Raw genomic sequence first — 20,369 nt, 5'->3', positions numbered from 1 at the left:
AAACGGGAAAAAACAAACAAAACGAATATCCGAATAACAAAATTGAAACCCGAATAGTACTCCAACGAACGAATATTCGGGTACAGCCCTAGTTTTGATGTGTCAGTGTATGGGTTTTTGAACTAGCTGTAGAATAATAAAGAAAAAATGTGAATGATCACTGAAACGAGACAGATGTAAAGTATTAAAAGCAGCACTTGAAGATTCCTCTACACATGCGACACCCTCTCCTCTTTTTCCAGGCCGCTGAATCACTGACGGGGAATTCAGAACATGTTTGGTTTCTCTCAGAGGTTGCACCTGATCCAGCAAACAAAAACTGAGCAATAAAAAGAGTCCCGTTCTTTTGTTTAAAAATCTCATCAAGCTACTCACGGATAAATGACTCGGTTAATCTGCCTGACTGTGTTGTGTCTGTGAGAGCACATGTGTTGAATCACAGAGACAATTGGATGCAGACACACAGGTTCAGAGGTAAACACACATGCACATATTTACATAAACTGCCCTGACACACTTCATGTGAGCCATTCCTCATCATCCATAGTGTAAGCTTTGTGCATATCTCTGTTCAATGCTTCCTCTTTTCAAACTGCATAGCTCTACTAATTGAAATTGTGATATACTGGACATTTTTTCATTAATTTGTCATGTTCTTATTGCATTTACTTTTGTTTATTTTCTTGTAAACATTTATTTTTAGTTTCGTACTGTGAGTGCATTCATGCTGAAAAATCCTGGTTCATATTGAAGCTTGGTTAAAACTTTGAAGTTTGAATAGAGTGCAGTACAATGTTAAGATGCACAACTTTATTTTAATAATCCATTAGTATATAGAGGCAACAATTGCACTTTCTACTTCAGTATAAAAACGTCAGGGTTTAGTTATTATGCAGATTCAGATTATTCATGTAGCCATCATGATGCATTGTTGAAGGTTAAACTATCCACAAGTGCTTTACCAGCAGCTACAATGTTTACACAATGCTTACAAATGAATTACAATCCAATAATCTTGTGGTACATTAAGTATAATTTGATTCTGATACTTTACTTTCATTTAACATTTAGACTGCTTCACTGCTGTAATGCTTCTTTTACTTAATTAAAAGGACTTCTTTCGAAAACAGTCTCTGACCTCCATCCATATGATGGACTGTTAACATTTGTAAGAGGATGTTTCCGTTAGTGTCCAAAACACTTGCAATATTAGCAAACTGATCCTTTAAAGCACATGTGTCAAACTCAAGGCCCGGGGGCCAAATCAGGCCCTTGGTGGATTTAATTTCGGCCCGCAGGATAATTTCTAATTACTATTAGATCTGGCCCGCCGGTATATTGCACGCACACCTTCACTCAATCAAGAGGATTTCCTCAGCTCAGAGCCTGACCCCAAACATTGATGAACTTGCACCCAAGATGAGATGCCAAGTATCTGGCTTGAACTAACATCACAAGTTTACATGGATGTTTCCTTCTGCACCTTTTCTCTCACGACAACAGGGCATGTTTGGTTTTTTCTTTGAGGGAAAGTTTTTTTGAAGCTGTTGTTGGCCTGTGGGAAAATGTAATCATAAGAAATGTCTCCGGAAAAGCTGCAGATAGAGCCATAAGAAATGACTGATTATTTAATGTTTAATTTTGTTTTTATAGGCAATAATTTAAGCTTAGTTAGTTCTAGGTTTAATATGTGCAATAAGTTCATTTCAATAATTTTCGCAATAAACATTGAACCCATCCGGCCCTCGACTAGTACCCATTTTTAAATTTTGGCCCACCGTGTATTTTAGTTTGACACCCCTGCTTTAAAGTTTCCACTGACCAAAAATAATATTAAGTAAAGAGAGACATGACACATTTTGGGACGCAGATGCACATAGAAATGTGCGAGCAATAATAGCTGAAAGACTTCCTGCTGAGCTGAAGAAAGCAGCGAGTTGTGCTGCGGTCATTGGGGTTGGCCGTCCCTCCATCTTTTATTGAGCTCTGAGTTACAGAGGCTGTGTTTGTGTTAGGACCTCTCTATCTCTTCTTTCTTTATATATGTCTCCCTCCCTCAGCGCCCTTCTCTCCTGTTATGACAGCAGACTGTTTTTACTGAGCAGACAGGAGGTGCAATCATGGGAGCAAGTTCTGGTGTGTTTTTTTAAAGCACACAGAGGGAAAAACGTTTGAAACTGACAAAGACGTAGATACAGTACAAGAAAAAGACAAGCTGGCTGCGTGGTCATTTTGAGGTTCAAACTTGTATGTTGTGCCTCTACTCTGACATGTTTACATGCTTTTAATGTAATGCCCCAAAAACAAAGTGAATTTTATAAACTGGGACAGTATACTGTAGTTGGTTTATCTTGTTCAGTGTTGCTTCTGATTTAGCAAAACAACTAACTGAAACAAAAGCAAATGTATTAAATCACTGAAGCCTGTATAAGATTTGATTCAATTGTAGGAAGAACCAGAACAGCAGACAGTTGACTTCTAATCTTGTTAACTTCCTCTTTGTCGAGATAGTTCCTGATTTAAATCATAATTGTATTTTGGCTGTGTTTGAGGAACATTTTGAAATTCAATTTCACATATGTTTGGCTTCTTACATTTAAAGGGACCCTATGATGCTCGTGTCATATAAGTATTTTGTGCCACTATGACATGTCTCCATGCTTTAATGTTCACAAAGCTCTTTATTTGTCTCATACTGCCTGTGCTGCAGCACCTCTTTTCACCCTCTGTCGGAAACCAGAGCCCAGTCTGCTCTGATTGGTTAGCTGGCCGGCTCTGTTGTAATTGTCCAACCGCTTAGAGATATCCCGCCCCTTATCACGTATAATGTGTTGGAGCGCTAGCCAATAGAAGCGGGAGGGTTACGTAGTGATATCGTTATGTTACGTGTAAACAAAGGAGTCCAATGGAGGCGTTTCTCAAAATGTGGGATTTTAGCCTTTGCACACCATCAAAAACATAAAACACACTACAGGAAAGGAAAACCCCATAAAGCATAAGAAGGCCTCTTTTAACTCTGAGTTTTGTGATCGGACTGGAATAAGTTGGACCTTTTTTGACCAGCATGACTACAAAAAAAATCAAGAAATCTGAAAATCTGCATCAAAACAAAGAACTCTGTTTTTACAATTACTAGCTGCTTTATCAGTATGAACAAAGGCACATTTAATTACTATCTGGCAGTCCCTATTCAACCCTTATCCTATTACTCCTGGACAATGAACTCAATGAACAGCAGAAGTCTCCCTTTATATCAGATGAAGGTAAACCTTTCCACATGTGTTTTATTTCTTTACAGATACCTCACAAGACAAACATGACACGTGTTTGCCTAAGGCGGTGGCTGTCGTGTTTTCTCTTTAACTCTGATATCGTCCTCACATAGAGAAGAAATCAAGCACCAATTGGCATGTTGAGTGTAAACACTTGACACACACACACACACACACACACACACACACACACACACACACACACACACCACTTCAGGGGACATTACATTGACTTACATGCATTTCCTGGAGACTTATCCTAACCTTAACCTTAACCAACACACGCCTAACCCTTAGGCGAGTCCCCACACGTGACTGTGTAAACAGATGGTCCCCACAAGTATAGTAATGCTAGGACACACACACACACACACACACAGCAGGTTTTGGTTGGTGTGGTCCTATTAGCTTTGGCCGCTGTTCCAAAGGTAAATACACTCGCTGCTGATAAGACCAACTGATTGGTTGGAGGGGAGTAAAGCCCGGAGGAAAGAGAGGAGGAAAATCCCCCTGATGGAAAATCACCTCTCAAAGTCAGAATGACGGACAAAGAGGAAGCAGTGGTCTCCGCTTGTTCAAATAAATAAATTTGGTCTTGATCAGATCATCAGATGCTGCTGAAGTTCTCTGTATTCTAGATAGACGACTTAACTGATGTTTACCCCTAAAAAATGGGAAGGCATGCCAAAGATACCACATTGAAACCACAAGAACCAGAGTTAGTAGCATGTGTTTTCTCCTACTAATTTCTGATGTAGTAAAGATGAAGAAAGTTGAAGAAAATGTCAGTAATATTGTCACGATCTGTCCGTGCTTTATTTTTGTCCTGTGTAGATCTGTCTCTTTGGTTTCCTGTTTTAGTTTGAAAAGGGTTCAACCCCTGTCTTGTCTGTTGCTTCCTGTCCCTGTGTTCCCTCCTGCCTGATTACCCGGTGTTCACCTTGTGCCTCCGTGTTTTCTCCTCCCTCCTCACCTGTGTCTTGTTTGTTTGATTAGTCCTGTGTGCATTTAGGTTCTGCTTTTTCTGTTAGTCTTTGTTTTAATGTGTTCACAGGGGAGAGAGTTCTGCTCTGTATGTCTAGTTGTATCCTTGACATAAAGGTATTTTTTCACTTAAACCTGCATTTGGGTCCTGCCTGCTTCGCTCAACCCTGACAAATATACATATAAACAAACTACTGGGGGCGGCAGTAACTAGTTCAAGTCCCGATCGGACCAAAAATACAGCATGTCGACTGGTAGCTCGAGAGGTGTCCTTGAGCAAGGCATTGAAGCCACAAATGCTTTCTTTGCTCTGACACCTATCAATAAAAAAATGCATGTTTTGTACCTATATATGATAACAGAGTGAAACACTATATTTCCAGTTGAGGGATCACTGCGATTTTAACAAAGTGAATACAACACTTTAAAAACAGCAATTAATAGCGTAATAGTGAATTTTTTGTTTCATATTCAGTAAATATGTAGAAAAGGATTAAAGCAACACTGATAAACGTTACAAAGGGCATTTCTGTTGATTCCAAGTAAATACGTTTAAAATATTGAGGACATTTTAATCAAAAAGCTTCTTATTTTCATTTAAATTTCCTGATAAATTGGTCGAAAACTCACAACAAATAACAAAGACTTCAGCATGATTAGCATCACTTAGCTCACAGAGTGTTTGTAAAAGAAAGCGTCTGCATTTTGAGTGCAGCGGTTAAAGGTTCAACATAAATCATCAGACAAGGGGTGTTTCTCAATGTCGAGGAAGGCTGCTCCAGAGCCACTATTTCAAGCATACTACGTCATCGAGTGCCGCAAAAGGACTGTCCCAATGTCCAGCATACTTTGAATTCTACCGAGGCCGGCGTACTTCGTTTGGAGACATTTCGAGGCTGCACATGTGTAGACTCCGCGGTCTTAAAATCCCCACAATGCTTTGCACACGGACCAATTTCCCCAAATCTGTGGCGGAAAATGTAAGGCGGGGCCTCTCATGTGACGCACACCTGCACACTTGCTCGCCTGTTCCACTCTTCGTTTTCCAAATTCCAGGAAGTATTCTTGCCTCGCTTCTGAAGCAAGTGACTCGGAAGAGATGTGCTACCAAGCAAGCATACTCAGCATTGAGAAACACCCCTGGTCTCCTGCACCCTTACCCGGCCTGTCAGACTATTCTGGTAATTCAGCACCGTTCTCTCACCGGCTTCTCGTGTGACACTTGCTCGCCTGTTCCACTCTTCGTTTTCCGAATGCCAGGAAGGATTGTTGCCTCGCTTCTGAAGCAAGTGACTCGGAAGACAAGCAAGCGTACTCGTGATTGAGAAACACCCAAGGTGTGGAGCGCTGTCTTTCCTCTTGACGTCAAACTGAGGGTAGAGGGGCCTGTGGCGTGAACTGCTAAACTTTATTCAAACAAACACAAATCAGTTCAGATCTGGCAACCCTCGATTAGGAAGCTCGACCAACCTGCCTCTGAGGGGCCGCCTCAACTGTTGTCCTGTCAAATAAACTCAAGAGAGGCAGGGGGCCAAAGGTTGGGAGGACCCCGGTGATTAAAGGATAATAAACGTGAACTCTCCTGGAACAATATTGGGCAGAGTCCTGTGAGGACGAGCGTCTCAGAGGCACTTTGACACTTATTCGTTGAACATAACACAGGAACAAAAGCCCTCAAGTGAAAGGTTCAGACAGCAGTCACGAGCACCTGCTGCCACGGAGAGACAACACCATCAGTAAACCAGAATGACTTTGTATTAGATGCCTTTTAGATGCTGATCTGAATTAAATGTACATGTTTTATATACAGTAAATAGTTTTACTGTTATCAAGCGCTTTCAAAAGGTGATCAAAAACACTTTACAGATACATGTTAAATTCATAAATAATAAAAACAGTCCTCTTTAAAATGAAATAATATCATTTGTTTCCACAAGTTTCATTGTGTCTTTGGTTAAAGCGTATGTAAGGGGACTTAAACGTAAGAAGGAAATAAGTCATTATATTGTTGGTGGATCTTAATAATTGGGCAGATAAACGCATTTTTTTAAAACGTATGTAAACGACCGCTCCCAAAGCCTGACTAGAAGTTGCATTTTGTTTTTAATACACATTTGTACGTGTGTTTATAATTGGCATCAGTTGATTAGAATAATATCACAGAATCTTTATTCCTATAATTGTATGAATGATAATAAACAAATAAACACGACAAATAAAATAGGATTCTTATCGTAATCTAAGGACGGCTAATGGCAGCTCATCCAACTGTGTCCTTATTTTAACTTTGCATAACCATTAGCTTCAACAGCCGAACATCAAAAATTGAAGCCAGAGTGCTTAACCATCAATTTTTCATTAACAGTAACTCAACCTGTTTGTTAGTACATGTTACATCCTGCAGAGTGTGTGTGAGAGAGAGAGAGAGAGAGAGAGAGAGAGAGAGAGAGAGAGTGTGTGTGTATATATAGACCCTGAGGGCTAACTGTCAGAAACAGATAACAGGATCATTACAGCAGCGGCAGCCTGTGATCTTCACGGAGACTGAAGGGACGTTATTGCGCTCGTTTACAGACACACTGCTCTCTTTTTTTTTTTTTTTTTTAACACTCTGTTCTTCTCCGCATTCTGCCTTCAGCGATTTGCCTGCCTGCTAAGTTGCCACAGCCAATCAGAATTCAGAATGAAGACGACAAGAGGCGACAGTCTCCCACTGATTGAGTCTCATTATTTCCTCCTTCGTCTCTGCTCTTTCCTTCTCACTGATCTCGCGCTTGTTCAATTGATATTATTTGACAAAAATAAATAAAACATGCTCACTGAATATTAGGTGTTTAAGCAGTGGATCTGAATAAATGAGAATATATGAATACATAATATAGCTGATCAGTGCTTCAGTAATATTCCTTTTGAGTGAAAATGAAGCTGGTGTCTCTTTGATAAACTGTGATGAAATGACAATAGATTATTTAAAATTAAATAAAAGGGGGCCATACAGAGGCATAAACAAGCAAACCAAAGCCAGTCGGAGAAAAAAAAAACTTTGGGCAATGTTAGCTCTCCTTGGGTGTTTCTCAATGTCGAGGAAAGCTGCTCCAGAGCCACTATTTCAAGCATACTACGTCATCGAGTCCCGCCGAAGGACTGTTCCAATGTCCAGCATACTTGGAATTCTACAGAGCCCGGCGTACTTCGTTAGGAGAAATTTCGAGGCTGCACATTTGTAGACTCCGCGGTCTTAAAATCCCCACAATGCGGAAAATGCCTCTCATATGACGCACACCTGCACACTTGCTAGCCTGTTCCACTCTTCGTTTTCCGAATGCCAGGAAGTATTCTTGCCTCGCTTCTGAAGCAAGTGACTCGGAAGACATGTGCTACCAAGGAAGCATACTCGGCATTGAGAAACACCCCTGGTCTCCTGCACCCTTACCCGGCCTGTCAGACTCTTCTGGTAATTCAGCACCCTTCCTCTGACTTTTTAGTTTCTATGAATGTGCGTGCAAACTTAACCTAGCTACATAATTACAGATGTTTCTACTGTAATGTCAGGGGCAAAGTGGCCTTCCAAAAATATTGAACAAAGCATGGACAGCAATACAAAAGCAGCTCCTCACACACATCTGATAAACAGGTAATCTTTTTGTTTCAGTTTGACGCAACTGCAGTCCATTCATCGCTCCATCAGCTGAATCAATCAAAACCATGAAGGCATTTTTTTAAAGAATGTGTAGCAGCAGCAACAATGTGATTCTCCATGAACTGACGCCACTACGATACCAACACACACTTTACAAAGAATGTTTGAATGTTGTAAACATCGTCGTAGAGGCAGCCAAATACAAAATGCAATGACGTGTTATCAGCAGCTGCAACAATAACATTGGTCTGAATGGTATAAAATGAGCAAAATGGCATTGAGAAAAGAGGAGAATTCAGTAGAGTACAATAACATGTCCTCTCACGGTTTGTTTGATATTATCTTTTTTTACGAGAAGCTATTTTGTGTGTGTTTTTTTCCACAAATACACCAGGAGCGATTAGGGCGCCTGAAGTGCAGAATATGCTAAGCCAACAAAACTAATTGCATGGGGTTTATGTTGAAATAACTAGCCTATGTTTACGTATTTAACTTATCTAAATACGTAAGTTGACAAAAATGTGTTAAAATAAGCCAACATTATCTTCGGGTTTCACACGAGACCTGAACCGCCCTACCCATCCATTCTCCACAACCTCTTCCTTATGCCGACTCATACTAGCTACTTATACTATTATGATTCATCTGACTTCCTTAAAGGCTGCCCACAATGAAGTGGCTTTTTGTGTGAATACAGTAAAGACTAGAGAGGGAAAATGAAACCCTACCTGCTCCAATTTGAAGATGTGTTGGTTGAAGTAGTGCTGCAGTCGTTCGTTGGCGAAGTTGATGCAGAACTGTTCAAAGCTGTTGTTCTCATAATCCTCAAAACCAAAGATGTCCAGGACTCCTATCGACAGGGTCTGGAGGAAAAACGCAGACAGCTCAGTTTCCATTAATACTTTACATATTTATAGGATCAGGATATTAAAACAAAACCCTCCAGCAACACTGTTCTTAATTATTTAGAGATATTTGTATTGTGTTTCGTGTTATGCCTTTTCTTCACAGCTCCAGTGACCCGGTTGGCCCCTGGGTGTCAGTAAGATTCATGACATCATATTTCATTAACATGCACCATCTGAAGGAGGCGTCCACTCAAAGGCGGCCTTTAATTATGAAATGGGCCGTAAAAGCTGTTTCCAATTACAATTTATTTTTTCTAGACGTGTTTTATTTCTCTCTGAAGGGCAATGTAGTAAAAACATACATGAGCATACACATAAATAAACTGTTATCTGTACATAAGAACAATGACCTTGACAGGAAAGTGCAACCTCATCGACCCCCTGACAGCAGAGAGAGAGGACAAACACACACACACTATAGCACACACACACACACACACACACACACACACACACACACACACACACACACACACACACACACACACACACACACACACAAGGGCCGCAGGGGGTAAACTGAGCTGAGGGGAACCTGATGCCATCTGCCCAAATGTTCTTGGCATACACACACTCACAGAAACACACATCCACACACACTGTTTTCTAATCCTTTAGATTCACCCACAGGGTTTACTTGCCAGCTGCCACTCCAACACACACACACACACTCGTATATACACACACACAGTGGAATTTTTATATCGCACTGGGAAAGCCATAGCAGATAATCAAGTCATGACAGACTGTTTATGGGGTGAAAATGTTGTTTATGTCACTCTTTTCATATATGTTTGAGAAAATAAAATGTGGCTCTCCTACAAATATTGTGTATTTTTGTGTGTGTGTGTGTGCGTGTGTGTGTGTGTGTGTGTACTTATATATGTGTTTGTGTTTGTTTTATCCCCCCTACCTTTGAGTTGTCCTCCAGGTCCTTGTTGTTGAGCAGAGCATGGTTGGTCCTGAACACGATCCAGTCAAACAGAGCGCTGTACAGGGACTTAGCCATGGAGTCTCTCACCGTGCCCGCCTAAAAAAAAAAAGAACACACACACAGATACACGTCAGTTTCTTCATGATCCAAATCATATGGATTTCTAAATCTAAATCAGGAACCAAAACTGTGTTATCAATCTCCTCACCCTCACTGAGGTGCAGTAACTCTCAGCTGCTGCTCAACCTTTTTGATTTCCCAGTGTTTCTATGGTTGCCCGCAAGTGTTAAATGCCCAGCAACCAGTTAAATGTTTCTGCTTTTTGTTTACTGACTTATTTTCCTTGTCTATGGGTGTTGTGTGCTGCCGTTTTTTTCAACAGCGTGGAGCAAAGTCGTTCTGCAGGATGGCCGTTGTATTACAGGAACCTGTCGACTTTACTACATCAAACACAAACACCAGCCAACTGATGTCAGCTCTTCTCCACAAAATCAACACTAATGGTTCCCTCTCTCCTCTCTGGAACTAGATCAGTGTCATGTTTAAACGTGTGAAATGGGCAGAGAAGAGGTCTAATGAACTGCTCTCTCAGGGAGAGGCTGAGTCATCTGATGGGAGTCACTGAGGGAACGAAATGAAAGAAACCGCAAGGAAAGCAGAGCAGAGACAGCTCTGAAATACTGTGGTGAAAAACTGGAAAGGAAAGTGTTTTGAAAAAATAGGACTGTCGTTAATTTGATATGGCCACAATAAAATCTGTTTCACATTATTACTCACACAAATAATTAGTTGAAGACTATAATGAATTGCCAACAAGTGTTTAGGTCATTTATAAGGAGAAAGAAATACGCAACATTTGCTGTTGAATGCATCGTGAGTTGGGTTTGACTATTTATTGACATTTTATTGATTATAAATCCTTAAGTATTACAGTAGGTTCAATAGTAAATGTACTCCCTTATCAGAATTAGATCAAATAGATCAATACAAATCTCATATCCGTATGGTACATTTCAAACTATGGCCAGGAGGATATTAGCTTAGCTTCCCATAAAAATTAGCAGTAGGGGAAACTGCTCAACTGGTTCTTACTAAAGTTGAAACATATATTTTTATTTGTTGAAAGAGACAGTTTTTGGGTGGTTTTATGACGAGTTAGCTAAGGTGCATGTGTTTTTTTTTACCTTGTGACAAAGCCAGGCTAGCTTTGTCCCACTGCGTCCAGTCTTTATGCTAAGCTAATTACCAGCTGGTTCATATTTAGCATTATCTTATACACATGAGAATGCTATCAATCTTCTCCTCTCACCTTCTTATAAAAAAAACAGCCAATAAAGAACCATACATCAACAATATGTTTATTAGGATACATCAAACAGCACTAGCCAACATTAGCTAGCATTCATCTTTCTCAAGGGACACAAGTAGCCTACCTTTTAGCTGAAGTTAATCAATGCTAACAGTCTGAAAACAACTATACATCTGTGATTTAGAGATGGGAAATGCCAGGCTGTTTTTATTAATAAATTGTCAAAGGGTTAATGACATCAGCTTCTTTTTATTTATAGGCTAAACACGGCCTGTGTTAAAGCTCCCGCGCTGCTCGTGACTCTGAGTTACTGTTCATAATATGTTCGGGAGGCTTGCTGTGCGAAGTGTTGTAATATTTTAGATGTTTTCATTCAGGAGCCAGAGCTTTAAGTGCCTCCAGACCTGCAGATCACTATTTGAACAACTCTTTTTATGGAACGCCTTTTTTGATCCATTAAAAAAACGCTGCCAAAAGGAGCCATTATTACGCCTCTACAAGCCAAAGAGCAACTATGCTTTCTCTTTAGGCATGATGAAAGGCATGCTAAGCTAACATAAGCAGAATTAAATGGAGACTTGGACAACAGTGCATGGTGTTTGGCAGCAAAACGTGTTATGATTGAATGGTGAGAGGAACAAGACAGAGTCTGCTTAACTAGGTCAAACATTTTCATGGCAGGAGCCCCGAAATAACTATGCATTAAAACAGAGATCAATTTGAAGAGACTAATCCAATCACAGTTTCATTTAACAGGGATTGAAACAAGAAATGGGAAATCAGGAAGAGACTACGTAAGTGAAAACACACAGAATCACACTTTCTAAAATACCCTGTAAAAAGAGAAAGGTACCCTGGATTTCACTATTTTACCTTATAATCACTAAACTGATTGACCTGTGTTGTGTTTTTATCTCAAGTACAGACACTACACAACAACAGGATGTTTAATTACAGTATGTACACCTGTTTGTCAAATAAACAAGTCTGAATTAACAACACATGTGTAATTTATGTTAAACATTACCATCCTTCTAAACAGCTCAATCGGATGCTCTGGACATCTGAATGTAAATTAATTTCTAACATCTTATCTTCATCCTCACTCCTCGAATTTTCTTCCTCGTCCTTCAGTTTTCTATACTGTGAACTTTGCAAAAATCATGACATCTCTATCAGTGCTAAATTGCAGACACATGCAGCCTGGTTCCAGTGCAGATTTGTTTTGCGATTCCAGTATTTCTAGGAGGAAGACTATTTCCACCAATTGGAGAAATGAAATCGGCGCTTTGGTAGTGCAGGATTAAATACGGGACGTCATCTCTCTCCGTAGATTTATACATTTGATTTGTTATACTCATGGTAGTAGATTGAATGGAGAAAAAGGATTCACGATCAAAACAGGACTCTATTTTCAGATTCCTTGACCAAACCGAAGCAGGGAAACGAACTCTTAGTGTGCCTGCTTATTCCCAAAACACACATAAATAATATAAATAGATGTTCTTAAGATTACAGTAGCTGAAAACATGTAGCATTTTAACTAGAAATGCTCACATTTTTTACATCTGCCTTCAAAAACAATCCAGTAAACTATATTTTCACACAGCCTATGGTTTCTGTCCCATATCACTTACATTGAAATGTATTTATGAATGAATCATCCCATAGGCATATTTCTTGTTTTTAGACATACTTGAACCTATCCTTTAATTCAAGGGTGTCAAACTCAAATACACAGTGGGCCAAAATTTAAAAATCTGTACTAGTCGAGGGCCGGACTGGTTCAATGTTTATTGAATGAACTTATTGCACATATTAAACCTGGAATTAACAAAGCTTAAATTATTGCCTATAAAAACAACATTACACATTAAATAATCAGTTGCATTAATTTCTTATGGCTCTATCTGCTATCTGAGTCATTTCTTATGATTACATTTTTCCACAGGCCAACAACAGCTTAAAAAAAACTATTCCCCTCAAAGAAAAAAACAAACATGCCCTGTTGTCGCAAGAAAAAAAGTGCAACAGGAAACATCCATGTAAACTCAGTGTGCTGCTCTATGATGCTAGTTCAAGCAGATACTTGGCATCTCATCTTGGGTGCAAGGTCATCAATGTTTGGGCTCAGGCTCTGAGCTGAGGAGACCCTCAGGATGGAGTGAAGGTGTGAGTGCAATATACCGGCGGGCCAGATCTAATAGTAATTAGAAATGATCCTGCGGGCCGAAATTAAATCCACCAAGGGCCTGATTTGGCCCCCGGGCCTTGAGTTTGACACATGTGCTTTAATTGATTTGCCCAATTAAATGAAGATTAAACTAAAAATATCAGCAGCATACACTGTGACATCCCTGTTTGAGAGGGAAGCACATTCAGACAAACCAAATTGGTGAGAGGAAGTAGGTCTGAAGCTTTATGAAACAACGAACAAAAACTGGCAAACAATCACTAGAAGAACATTAGATATGAATACATGTCCTAGATCAGTTATATAATAATAAAAATATACATATTCCCCTCTTTAAAAGGCATGTGTGGGACTCTGAACCGGATAAACCTTAGAAACACTGCCGCCAACAGCCATGATGAAGCAAAACTATTCATTATAAAAGCCGCCTCTCACTTTTGCATTATTGATTGTTATGAGTATTTTTAGCTTGTGACGTTCCTGCTCCCACAAAGTTATATAAGATTGTTATGAATAATACAACGTTTGATGACAATTTAAACGCTTCAGCAGGAACTCAGGGGATTGCCGGATGAGATGTGAACATTTGACGAGCTCACTGGGCATGAATTGTCTCTGTGTTTGCAATGTAACTTAATTATTCAACACAATGGGACCAGTTAGGAGCTAGGAGGGAACATGGCACGAAGCAAATGGGTAGAAAATATTTTTGCTGGAGGGCCACCCAAGAAACTGACAAAATAATCACTTGATCAGAGACTTTTGAAAACTGTCCTGGCTGTTAGTAAGAGCCGGTGTTGGTGATTATAAGGCTTTGCTCAAGAATGGGAATTGTTGTTAAACTCTTTCTTTCCATTTATTTCTCTTTCCTGGAAACAGCAGGAGGTGTGAAATAGCAGCATGAGCTCACGCTGCACGTGGCCTGCTGGCTTCCTCGCTGCAGGACGTTTTGTGTGTGTTTCACCACGATATGCTGCACATGTTTTTAATTTATATTTATGGAGTTGTTGTTTTTCTCTATCAGTGCACCTTCATTATATTTTACAATCCCTAAGCAATGGGTGATTACCTTTCCACTCTCATATAACCCACCTCTTCAACTCTGTATCCATAAGCCCCCCCCCTCTCAACCAACTTCCTCCTGACTACTTTTCTGTGTTGTTTCTTTTTGTTTTTGTTTTGTTTGTCTACCCTCCCTCCCAAATGTAAAGCATCTTTGGGTTCAAGAAAAGCACTATAGAAATAAAATGTATTATTATTATTATGACTAGGAACTTCAACGCATTTGAAACCTTTAAAAGAAATTCAAAGCAAAGGAATAAGCGTCTTGTTGCTCCCACCTCTCTTCCACTGCACCATGTCTGTCTTTAAACAGGAAGAAGGAAGTGGTGGAGTCAGATTATCTTGAGCCACATCTAATATGTCAAAGTCAGACATCACGCATTATCTTAATAAACCTGGGCTCACAAGCATGTGCACCTTAACACACACACACACACACACACACACACACACACACACACACACACACACACACACACACACACACACACACACACACACAATCACAATCTACAGCTGAGGCACTTCATAACCAAACTATCGGCTACAAATGCTTACTTGAGACTGAATAGATTTCACACCCATTTTGACTGTAAGTGGTAATATGTGTTGAATATATCCGCCAATGTTAGTCAAAGTTTCAAAAGAAGTGCAATGACATAGTGAGGGGATTTACCAGTAATATGTCATCTATTTTAGGACAGATACTGTAAAGGTCAGATAAAGTCTGTGTAGTTGAGTCTAAGGTAGGCAGATGTCACATGTTGTTGCTGTATGTAGATGCTGTGAGGAATACAAAATGTTACCTCAGCAAGTTTGTAAGGTACGATGAGCCTCTCTCCGACAGTCACCGTCTTCCTGGTGGTCAGAGCTTCCAGCAGCATCTCCTCTTTGACCTGATGAGAGAAACAAAGACAAAAGGACAAGGTCAAGGTCAGGGTTTGGTGCCTAATTATTCCACCAACACGTGCTCTTATATGCAGGCTTTTTAAGCACAGGAGAACCTGCCTAAAACATTGATTCCGTTCCCGTTTCTAGTAGACGAGTATATGTTTCTGTTCTTCTTTTGGTGTGTAACATTTGATGCCATTTCTGTGCAGCAAGCAATAATAGCAAGGGTAAGTAAATAGTGGAATTGTTCATCTTCATATCTGTAACTAATCTCTCTCAAACCAACAAACCAGAGTTGGTGATGGTTGGACGTGTTTAAACTTGTTTCTGTTGAGCTTAAATAAAGTGTGCTATACGAAGATCAGCGAGGTTAAAATACTGTCAATGGAGTTTTTTTGTGTTTGTATATAAATTATAGTACTCATCCAAAACTGTATTCATTTTAGAAAACCATGTATTGACTTAACCACATCATAGCATTTAATTAAAGGAGTTCAAATTAATAAATCATTTGTCCCAGGAATACTGTAAATACAAATTGTAACCTTTTCCATTAAAGACAAAAGCCAGATGTTAGTGGGTGTTATTTATTTTTTGTCCGGTGGGAAAAGGGCTTTAGAGATCTAACATGTTGCCAGAGAGATTTGCTGTTTAAGTTGTGACTTATTAGAGTCAAATGATTGCACTCGGCATCAGTAGTAAAACAAACCTTGTTAGTATTAAACATGGCTACTGATCATGCCAAAAGTTATTTCTCTGCGGAGAGCTGTGAGATTATTTTTGTGATAAACCTTTTTTGATGGGTGAAAGTGATGAAGTCATGGGAACAGTAAGAACAAAAACATGCAGCTATGCCCCGACCAATAATGTCCAAAGGCATGCTTTTATTAAAGGGGTTCTCCAGAAATGTAATATTGCACTTCCATAACGCTGTAAGACTCACAAGAGACGGATAAAAAAATTGAATGAGTACAATTTAAACAGCAGAAGCCAAGATATAAAGACTTTTAGATCAATGTATGGGTCTGATTCCAAATAATGCAGAATCTTACACTTCCCATAATGCAACAGACAGAAAACAATGTCCACATACAGAATTCAAGTAAGGCATATAGTTGTGATGGTTAAACAAAACACCTGAAATCTACCAGGGAAGCTTTCTTGCAGCTGACTCCAATCTCTAACTAAAATAACATATATATACTGTATAATTTAATGTTCATAAGAGGAAAATAACATTTCGTATCAATATGATTTGTTTGCAAGTACTGTGCACAATGTGATAAATATCAAAGATATGTATTATGTACATTAAAACACTCGACACATGGCTGGACAATGAGTATATATTGCATTCCATTAGACAATATGTCAGTACCCAAACAGTTTGATTAAAACACGATTATTATGTAGTTAATATTATGTGGTTGTAGTGGAATACTTTCCTCAATGTATAAGCTATTTAAAGACAGACATATCACATTTGTTTATTTCTTTCTACAGTATAAGCTGTTTCTCAATTGACTTTCCAGGAAAAAGTGGCACACAGCATACATTACCCTGATGACAGAACACTTTATCCATATCACTCATCCATAACAATCTACTAAGCCTCTGCTCACAATAACTCTGCTGCTTTTAACCCACGCAGCTGGCCAAGATTAGCACTTAGACACGGCTCTCTGCCCCTTTCACACATACGTACAGTACAACACTATGTGGCCAGTTCACACTGACTCTAAACTTGGCCCCAGACGAACCATTGATGACAGGGGCCACAGTGAGAAGCAGATGTCACCACACACATCTTCTACATCTATAGGGATTATGGGAGTGGGCCGACCAGATGCTGCTCAGACCAAGTGTGTGTGTGTGAGTGTGTTTTGTATGTGTGTGTGTGAGTACATGTGGCAGCATGTCTTTGTGTGATTGTCTGACGTCTTCATGTGCAACAGTCAAGAGTGTTATAGCTAATACCATTATGGATCTATTTTTGTCAACTGGCTCCTTTTGTTCAGGCTTTAACATAAACAGACGGAGGGAAATGCTGTGTGTGTGTGTGTGTGTGTGTGTGTGTGTGTGTGTGTGTGTGTGTGTGTGTGTGTGTGTGTGTGTGTGTGTGTGTGTGTGTGTGTGTGTGTGTGTGTGCGGGGTGGCATAATCAGACTTCATTTCACACTGCCTGATAATCCCTCTACAAAAAAGCAAAGCCTATTCTGCAGCCTGGTGATTGGTCTTTAGCCGGTACATTTCCATGTATTAGTCGCTTGGTAACAGGCTTGCAGCTCCGCCTATGATCACGTCTATAACGCCATAACACACAGGAGTTTGTAAACACTGGTCTGGGGTCAGCGATGCTGTTGTTGTATTAACCTTTTTTATTTATTTTCCCCCTGAGACATGAAGAGTCTGATTCAGAGCAAATCGTAATCTCTGACAGATGCCGTTCTCTATCTTCTATGTTTGTTAAACACCAACATTCATAGATCATTAGCTCCACTTCTTTGTTTCAATGGACCAATCACAGCTGTGCATGAACTTTGACATCACTAACAGTTCTGCTTTTAACATTACATGTCACTGAAGGCTGGAAATGTTCTTAAAATGTATTGAAAGGGTTGCAATTAGATGGTATTTTTATTTTAATTGCTATCTAGCACTAGTGCAATATCCAAATCTCATTAACCGTTATATTTGGTAAAGGCTAAATATTTCAAAAAAACAAAAACATCTATTGCAATTATTGTGATGCTTCAGAAAGTCCCTGTCAAAAAAATAATCTTGTTTGGTACAGATCCTCCATCCTCCAGTCAAAATGATCGCAATGAGTAACCTTCCTATATTTTGTAGAAATGGTAACTACTAGGAAAAATAAAATCGACTTTGATGAAGTGGCCTTGGGCTTAGAAACTGTGTTTTCAGGTACTGTTTTTACAAATAAATGGCATCAACAAATGCAGGCTTTAGTGGGATTTGTCGTCACAGTAAGCTACTCTCTAAGGACCGGTTAACAGTTTGCACAGGAATGTTTTGTGGTAAGCTCAAATCACTCAATTCCCCCGCTCAGAGGATCCAGTCTGTCAGCCGTCCATCAGCCGTCTACTTCCTCCTCCAGTGCCACATCCACAGGAAACAGGAAGTCCTGACTACCGGTAGTTTCATTCCTATTCATTCATCAATCCACACTGGTGCCAATCACTTATACCACACTTAGAGCTCACATCCTATCCTGAGTGAAATTATAGTTTACATATCAAAGCAAAGTACAGACCGATTAAACAATTGGTTACTCATTCATATTACGACTTCACTTGTTTGTGCACTTTATCTGAGCTTTCCAGTCTGGCATGACCCACGCATAACTGCTTTTAACAAACCTCAAAAAGTCATTTAGCCTCTTCTCTTATGCGAAGGGTCTTAATAAAGTCATGCATCACCAATAAAAACTAAGTGCTAAGTACTTATGATGGCGCCTGTCTGGTCTGTACATCCTTTCTGTTAGCATCGAGCTAATTCAATTAGAAAATAAATTGAAAGGCACTTGCTGTGTAAATCATAATAAATGCTTTTATGTCAAGTTACAGCTCAATGAAAGCAACCATTTGAGCTTTATAGCCAATTTACCAATTTATTTCTCCAATAAACATCAAAAATGTATACTTATTATTTCTGGAAAACATAATTTCAACAAACAAAACCAATGCTTATGCTTTAAGTATCTGCCCTTTTAGTCAACTACTCACATAAAATACAAGAGATTTCCCATTGGTTGACCCCTCTTTTGTCCCATTAAAACATTCTGTTGCCACAGTAAAGAGTTCAGATCGCCCTCCAAATGCAGTTTTAATGTTTCTCTTTGTTTGTTTGATTTCATTCGGCTGTGTTTCGTTTTTCCTTCTTTCTTCTTATTCCTTTTAAGAATGTTTTATACGTCCCTGGGGACAAATAGCCATTGCACCAACTAACAGACATCCAAATAAACTTGGACTTAAAACACTAACCCGAACATGTGGCCGACATGTGGCTGAGCCCACGTCACTGAACCCTGGACCTGTGGAGAGTCGAAGAGCCCGGCCTGGATGTTAAAGGGGAACCAGAGCGGTCCTCCTCAGTCATAACATCCCGCCGGGCTGTTGACAGGAGGCTCCAGCACACTTCGGACATTGTTTTGTCAGCTACTCAACAAGCACATCCGGCTAATCGTTGCAGTTTGTAACGGGGACTGGCCACCATCCCTCGACCCCGAGGAAAATCAGAACAGCATGTGGATGTTTGAGCCGTCCTCACAGCAAACAAGTGTGTGTGTGTGTGTGTGTGTATGTGTATGTGTGTGTGTGTGTGTGTGTGTGTGTGTGTGTGTGTGTGTGTGTGTGTGTGTGTGTGTGTGTGTGTGTGTGTGTGTGTGTGTGTGTGTGTGTGGTTTGCACTCAGTGTCAAGATTGAACACACATTCAGCACGACATCATACCCTTTGTAAATGCTGCGTGGCACGTTAACCAAGCCAGGAAATCTTTTTCAATGTCTCTGGTCATCATTTGGACGATAATTACAACATTTTTCTAGATTAAGGTCATTATAATATACATTATGCGCAGATCAAAGCCTAAATAAATGCTTTTAACTGTTTAGTTTTTTGATTGTGCAATTATACAACAAATAATGCAACAAAAGTGAGGTTATAAAAACATGTTTTAAAACATGAATTAAGCAGCGTGAGACTGCCCACAATGTAAAGTAAAGTAGTCTACGAGGCAATTTACTTTTACAGTTTGACCAAAACATTGTTGTTGAATCCAGATGTCGGCAAAACTTCATTTGAACTTTATTTACAGAGAAAAAGTGCCGCCACTGGGAAAACTAACTATGCAATTATATTAGTAATGACTGCATTGTGCAAGCAAGGACAAGACTGACCAACCAACAAGCATCCATTAGAGACAGACCTTAACAGCTAAGCTAGAAATAATCAGCACTTTGTGAAAAATAAGTGCTTCATGAAACATTTCACTGTTGTTTTTACACTCATTTAAAAATAATTTGACCATGGAGGTGATTTGAGTCAACAATGATCTGTTGTTCATGTCGGGAAAGCTCGCCCACGCAACAGCACGGCACCACAAGAGGTCTGAAAATGGCTTCAAAACTAACTGAACTTAGTTGAAGCGCCGGATGGTT

General features: G+C 39.7%; 1 protein-coding gene across 1 annotated transcript; it reads right to left on the bottom strand.

The window, feature by feature from the left end:
* Nucleotides 1–390: 390 nt before the first annotated feature.
* LOC104967156 (unconventional myosin-IXa-like) lies at nucleotides 391–15,921 on the bottom strand. The gene is made up of 5 exons (XM_010796571.1): nucleotides 15,904–15,921; nucleotides 15,110–15,199; nucleotides 9,718–9,834; nucleotides 8,625–8,759; nucleotides 391–414 (listed from the first exon to the last, which is right to left on the bottom strand). The coding sequence occupies exons 1-5, from the start codon at nucleotides 15,919–15,921 to the stop codon at nucleotides 391–393; spliced, it is 384 nt and encodes a 127-aa protein (XP_010794873.1).
* Nucleotides 15,922–20,369: the final 4,448 nt, after the last annotated feature.

Source organism: Notothenia coriiceps, unplaced genomic scaffold (genome assembly GCF_000735185.1).
Source record: "Notothenia coriiceps isolate Sejong01 unplaced genomic scaffold, NC01 NC01_scaffold00037250, whole genome shotgun sequence".
In the NCBI taxonomy this organism is placed as follows: domain Eukaryota; kingdom Metazoa; phylum Chordata; class Actinopteri; order Perciformes; family Nototheniidae; genus Notothenia; species Notothenia coriiceps.
This window is presented reverse-complemented; position numbering and strand designations above follow the sequence as displayed.

Coding starts and splice junctions, on each gene's coding strand:
- LOC104967156 (XM_010796571.1), bottom strand. Junction 8,760..9,717: donor ACCTGGAGGACAACTCAAAG/GTAGGGGGGATA, acceptor TTTTTCCTCCAG/ACCCTGTCGATAGGAGTCCT. Junction 415..8,624: donor ACATCTTCAAATTGGAGCAG/GTAGGGTTTCAT, acceptor GTGCTCTCACAG/ACACAACACAGTCAGGCAGA.